Source organism: Hypanus sabinus, unplaced genomic scaffold (assembly GCF_030144855.1).
Source record: "Hypanus sabinus isolate sHypSab1 unplaced genomic scaffold, sHypSab1.hap1 scaffold_2736, whole genome shotgun sequence".
NCBI classification, from domain to species: domain Eukaryota; kingdom Metazoa; phylum Chordata; class Chondrichthyes; order Myliobatiformes; family Dasyatidae; genus Hypanus; species Hypanus sabinus.
The window spans coordinates 1-6,529 of record NW_026780871.1 but is presented as its reverse complement, the minus strand read 5'-3'; the positions used below and the strand labels follow the sequence as shown (position 1 = coordinate 6,529).

At 51.1% G+C, this 6,529-nt stretch overlaps 1 gene segment (V, D, J or C); it reads right to left on the bottom strand.

Moving 5' to 3' along the window:
* Positions 1-2,031: 2,031 nt before the first annotated feature.
* LOC132388158 (immunoglobulin lambda variable 1-47-like) lies at positions 2,032-2,904 on the bottom strand. The segment is given in 2 exon segments: positions 2,032-2,441; positions 2,839-2,904. Coding segments are annotated over 2 exon segments (447 nt in total).
* Between the last annotated feature and the right edge of the window lie 3,625 nt (positions 2,905-6,529).

Below are 6,529 nucleotides of genomic sequence, written 5' to 3'. Positions count from 1 at the left end.
ATGACTTGTTCGGAGTCGGACATTTCTTCTTCCATCTCTATTCACCACGTTACTCTCTCTCTCTCTCTCTCTCTCTCTCTCTCTCTCACTCTCTCTCTCTCTCTCTCTCTCTCTCTCCCTCTCTCTCTCTCTCTCTCTCTCTCTCTCTCTCTCTCTCTCTCTCTCTCTCTCTCTCTCTCTCTCTCTCTCCCCGTCAACTTTTAACCCTTGCGGACATACCAGTTCTGATCTCTGATCTGAATTGTCACTGTCAGTCAGCCCGCTCCATCTGACTTTCTACCTATCTGCCTGTGTGCCCAGCAATATCAGATATATATTGTCAGGGAACGCACACATCACCCTGGAGGAACGCTGTAGGTCAGACAGCTTCTACAGAACTGAATGGACAGTCGATATTCCGGGCCGGGGTAAAGCGCTGGGTAGAGGGGCTGGAGGTTTGCTGGAAGGTGATGGGTTAAGCCAGGTGTGTGGGAAAGACGCAGGGCTGGCGAGGCTGCATTTGATAGGAGTGGGGAGTGGATCATAGAGGATAGGGTGGGAGAAGGGCATTCGGAAGGTATTGAATGTTCCTTATCCACCCGGAGGCCGCCGCCATCCTGGAACGGGAGGAGACTATCGGCCGACGAAACTCTGGCCCATTCGGGCCGAGACTCTTTATCAGGACTGGTGACGATGCCAGAATAAAGAGACAGGGAAGCGGGAGATAGAAGGAGGATAGCGAGAGGGTAATAGGTGAAGCCTGGTTGGCAAGAGGGATAAAAGTCTGGAGAGAAAGTGGTGGAGGATGGAACAGTGGGGCAGGAGATCGGCGGCTGAAAAGGCAAGACTGGGCTTTTTTTTCTATGGCAGGTACGCGCTGGACGCAGGACGGATCGGTCCAAATGATAATACCGACGGATTTACTTTTTGACTGATCTCTCCACCACTGATCCCCTGAACAGCTCTAGCTCCAGGAACTCAGTTTTCCTCCTCCTGCAGTCAACAATTACCTCTTTGACCTGGATTACATTGAGGGAGATGTTGCCGTGGGGTTGGAGCATTCAGCCGGATTTCCAATCGCCTTCCTGTACGCTGACTCGCTCCCATCTCTGATTCGGCTTACGTTATTGGTGTCATTAGAAGACTCTAAGTCTTAATGTGGATTTGGAGTAGCTCTGGAGTCTCACTGTCGTTAGTATGAAAGGCAAATGGAGGAGACAGGCTTCCAGACACGCAGTCTTCATTGCGGCTCCACTGATGCTGATTTTGTGGGAGATGTTGTCCATCCGAACTGACTGGGGTCCACAAGTCAGTAATTCATATTATTCAATTGCTGAAGCTATTGAAGGCGAGGGCTTGTGTCGTATTGCTTATTCTTGAGGGGATGATGGTATTGAATGCAGAGCTGTAGCGAACGAAACGCACCCTGGTGCACGAATCTGCTCCGTCCAGATGCTCCGCAGTTGAGGGAGGGGCCAATAAAATGACGTGAACTGTAGACCAGGTGCAAGGGTAGACGAGTTGGAGTGGAGCCAAATCGCGCCTCAGGCAAGTGTTTATGTCTTTCATCACCATCCTCTCAATGCGTTTCATCCCTACGGTCGTGCGGGCTGCTGACATCGGGGGCAGGTTACCCCGTTCTTCTCTGGGGCCGGTATAATTAAAGCCTCCTCGGAGACAATCGATTACTCAGACTGCCGACACGAGGCCTGAAATGTATCGGCCAGCACTTCAGTCAAACTTTCCGGGTACAAATTCTCCTCTCTGTCCGCCAGTCGGACTGGGTCTGTTCCTGTGTTCTATCTTTCTTTCCATCTCTGTTTAATTCTGAAAGGGACGCTGTTTAAGGATGATATGTCTGCAGCTGTAGTGGTTCATTCGGCCGTCTGTGACGCGGAAGTGACAGGAAAACGTAAATCCCTGGCGAGAGGATGAATGTAACAGCTGCAATTTTGTGCCACTCTGTACCCCATTCCGACTCAGGACCATGAGCTCGACGCTTTGTCCCCCATAACAGTTTCCAATGGGTGCTCTGCGCCGAGAGCGGTGACGTCAGTTGTCAGGTGTCGACCTGCGGCGCATATCCTCCTCTGCTGACGGCAGCCAACCGCACACACACTGTGAGGTTTTTGTTCGGCTTCCCCGTCTCTCTGAGTCGCCGTGATATCTCCAGGCGCAGAAATACACGGCCGGCGAATCCGCCTGGAGGTCTGAGGAGTTCAGATAGAACTCGTTGCTGCTCGGTCTCTGCGCCGTGAAGCCGTCCACTGGGTCCTTCGGCTGCACGGAGTTGGCTATGCTCGAGGTGAAAAGGACCTGGGGTCCGCTTCCCCGGTACTGTCTGTACCAGTAGAGATAATCACCGCCGCTGCTGCCACCCTCCACCCTGCACTTCAGCACCATTTCCTCGCCGGGACGGCCGGAAAATGCCGGGGGCTGGTGGATCGTAACCGTGTTGGCATCTGTAAAAGAGTCGGGAAGGGGAAGATGGTGAAGAAATTGTCATTCACGTAGTAAATGGGTCAGAGAGGGGGACATCGAAGGAGAACGAAGCTGCATGGAAGGAATAAAGAGACAGATTGAAGGACGTCACCGAGATGTCATCCGGAAAAGAGCGGAACGGCGTGAATAAACATGGATACCCCGGGACAATTGAGATCAAAGCAATAAGGTGGATTCACGAGTGGGGGGACATTGAAAGGAGAGAGTTAAAGATGGAAGATTTATCAGTTCAAGAGGATTGTGGACAAAGTTGGAACAGAGACGGAGAACAGCAGCCCAATTCGATGGGTTAGATCGTGCGCGAAATGGGAGACGAAAGCGAGCATAATAAATAAATATTAGGCAATTTTCACTCACAGTGGAAGGCGAGGACCAGTTGCAGCAACAGCAACATGTTCGCTTGGCGTTTCCTCTCTAAGTAATGGACGAACCATTCACTCCTTACGTAGCAAGCTGAAACAGACAATTAAGTTTGGCCACGCCCTTTTCCTCTGCTCCAATCGGAATGGCGCTGTGTGTAACTGAGACCGCCGAATCCCCGCCCCCAGTCTCGCTGCAGTTGCTTCTCTCCCCTGACACCCTTCCAAACTCCCCTCTCTATCCCTCAGGGTCGGACTTGTCGTCACTTCCTTGAACGCGGGCTCTCCGTCCTCTCACTCTCTTTCTCCAGAAATTTTCAGATTCCATTCCTGCTGACCCGCCCCCTGCTCGAAATCGATGTCTCACTCAGTGCCGCGTTTCGTAGTCAATCGGTTCGTCATAGCTGACGGTTTATCAATCTACCCGTGTGCCCAATAAGTGATTTTAATATATACTGCTAATGCATGCATGTATTTATGATAAACTAACCTGCATTTCTATCTATCTGGCTATAAGATATAAATAAATGAATAAATAAATACATAAATATATATATATATATATATATATATATATATACAGACACACACACAGACACACACACACACACACACACACACACACACACACACACACACACACACACACACTTTTGTCATTCCTGTCCGAGTGCTCACCCTGTCAGATATTTTTGGTGGAGAATCTCTATGGCTATGCAAATTCTCTCAGTCTCTCTCTCTCTCTGGCTGTCTGTCTCTCTCTCTTTCTCTCTCTGCTCCTTCCCTACACACTCTTTCTCCCCCAAGGTGCCCATCCTTTCCTCCCCTCCTCTCTCCCGCCCTACTCCGCCTTTCTGCTTCCCCTCACCCTCTGCCCTGCGTCTCCTCCCCTCACTGCCTTATTCTCTCTTTCTCTCTCTCTTTTCCTCGCCCCCTCTCTTCCTCTCCACCACGTCACCCTCCCTCTATCCCTCTCTCTCGCCCTCTCTAACCTCTGGCTCTCACACAATTGTAGCTAATTAATGTAACTCACATATTCCTCTCCATCCATCTGAGACGCTCTTACAAGCGCACGCACACAGACACACACACTCACACAATCACATACACACACAGACACACACACTCACACAATCACATACACACACACACAATCACATACACACACACACAATCACACACACACACACACACACGCACACACGCACGCACACACACACATGACCACACACACACACACATAACCACACACACACACATGACCACACACACACACACACACACACACACACACACAAGCACACACACACACACACACACACACACACACACACACACACACACACACACACGCACGCACACACACAATGACACGAACTGTTTGTCCATCTGTTTGTCTCTGAGACTCTGATCTCGGTGAATGACTGACAATGAAGGATAGCGGTGCGCATGGAGAAAGGAGCAGGGATTGAGTACTGCGGCCGGCCTCAGCGCCCTGACCTCCGCCGATACTCATGAGCTCCGTCATTCATCATCTGACCTGTAGATGGCGCAGCGAAACCGGGTGTCGACTGGCGGGTCACAGATTCTCCGCTGCAATTTGTGCGCTGGAGGAGGAATGATTTGACAGAACTCTTGTACTTCTGTTCCATTGTACTCCCTGCCACATACTTGTAAATCGACAACCCTCCGAGCCGTAATATTCCCCAGCATTCATACATTTTCTCCTGCCCTTATAAACTGAAGTGCATCTGCACCTCGCTATCCCCATTCTCTCCAATGCTAACACGTGTGCTATTCTTGTTCACTGAGTTCCCCCTGTCCGTGGACAATTCCCAGACTTCATAGTGCGGTTCCTAACTTGCAACCGGAAGATCCTCTGTCACCTGCCTCTCTGAACCAATCAAGGTGTGCCGTGGTCATTCTATACCGTGGTCCCTCTGTCTCTCGACACTCCCCACCATACACAGTGTGTGTCCTACCCTCGTACACCGAGGTCCCTCTGTCCCTCGACACTCCCCACCGTTCACAGTGTGTGTCCTACCCTCGTACACCGAGGTCCCTCTGTCCCTCGACACTCCCCTCCGTTCACAGTGTGTGTCCTACCCTCGTACACCGAGGACCCTCTGTCCCTCGACACTCCCCACCGTTCACAGTGTGTGTCCTACCCTCGTACACCGAGGACCCTCTGTCTCTCGACACTCCCCACCATTCACACTGTGTGTCCTACCCTCGTACACCGTGGTCCCTCTGTCTCTCGATACTCCCCACCGTTCACGGTGTGTGTCCTACCCCCGTACACCGTGGTCCCTCTGTCTCTGGACTCTCCCCACCGTTCACAGTGTGTGTCCTACCCTCGTACACCGAGGTCCATCTGTCTCTCGGCAATCACCAGCGTTCACAGTGTGTGTCCTACCCTCGTATACCGAGGTCCCCCTGTCCCTCGACACTCCCCACCGTTCACAGTGTGTGTCCTACCCTCGTACACCGAGGACCCTCTGTCTCTGGACTCTCCCCACCGTTCACAGTGTGTGTCCTACCCTCGTACACCGAGGTCCCCCTGTCCCTCGACACTCCCCACCATTCACACTGTGTGTCCTACCCTCGTACACCGAGGACCCTCTGTCTCTGGACTCTCCCCACCGTTCACAGTGTGTGTCCTACCCTCGTACACCGTGGTCCCCCTGTCTCTCGACACTCCCCACCGTTCACAATGTGTATCTTTGTATCTTTAGCCCAATGGTGATGGAGAGAGTGAGAGTGGCTGCTGGGAATGGGGCCTTTGATTGCGATGGCTGCTTTACTGAGACTCTCTGTTCTGCTTTGATGTCTGTTCCCCTGAGATAAGAGGGAAGAGACAAAGGGGAAGAGCGGGGGTGGAGAGGATAGAGAGGAAGAGGATGTGTGTGGGTGCGTGAGAGGGATGGGAGGCGGAATGAGTGAGAATGAATGACAGGAAGTCTGCGAGAGAGATTTCTGCGGTACAGAAAGCCACAAAAAACTTTTTACCGAATGAAAAGTTGATTGCCAAACTCAACTCTTAGTACGTCTGAAAAGAAGAGAGATAATTAGGAATATCAAAGTCAATAGAGCTGATTGGTGTACAGAAAGTCGCAAAAAGCTGATACTTATAGAGATAGATTTGGAATAGGGCGAGAGACAGATAGATTGATAGATAGATAGATAAAAAGAGAGAGAGAGAGAGAGAGAGGAGAGAGAGAGAGAGAGAGAGAGAGAGAGAGAGAGAGAGAGGGGGGGAGAGAGAGAGAGGGGGGAGAGAGAGAGGGAGAGAGCGAGGGAGAGAGAGGGGGAGAGAGAGAGAGAGAGAGAGAGAGAGAGAGAGAGAGAGAGAGAGAGAGAGAGAGAGAGAGAGTGAGGGGGGGGAGGGGGTAACTGCTTAACCAAAATTATTCTCTACAAATAATGTCTGATATGGTGAGTACTCGGACTGCAGGATTTGCATATCGTTTCGGATTGGTTGATTGTGATCACGAACGCGTCCATCCCACAATACCGGGAAGCGCCCCTGTAAACGGAACTCATTCCTCCTCAGGCAGTCTTCCTCTGTTCCCGTTATATTTCTGAACCTGAACGGCAATGTTGTTGTTACTGTCAGTCGTGCTCGGGTTTGAATGTACATTAATATTTAAAATTGCGTGTAATTTCTTTCTGTTTTTCACTTCTCTGTG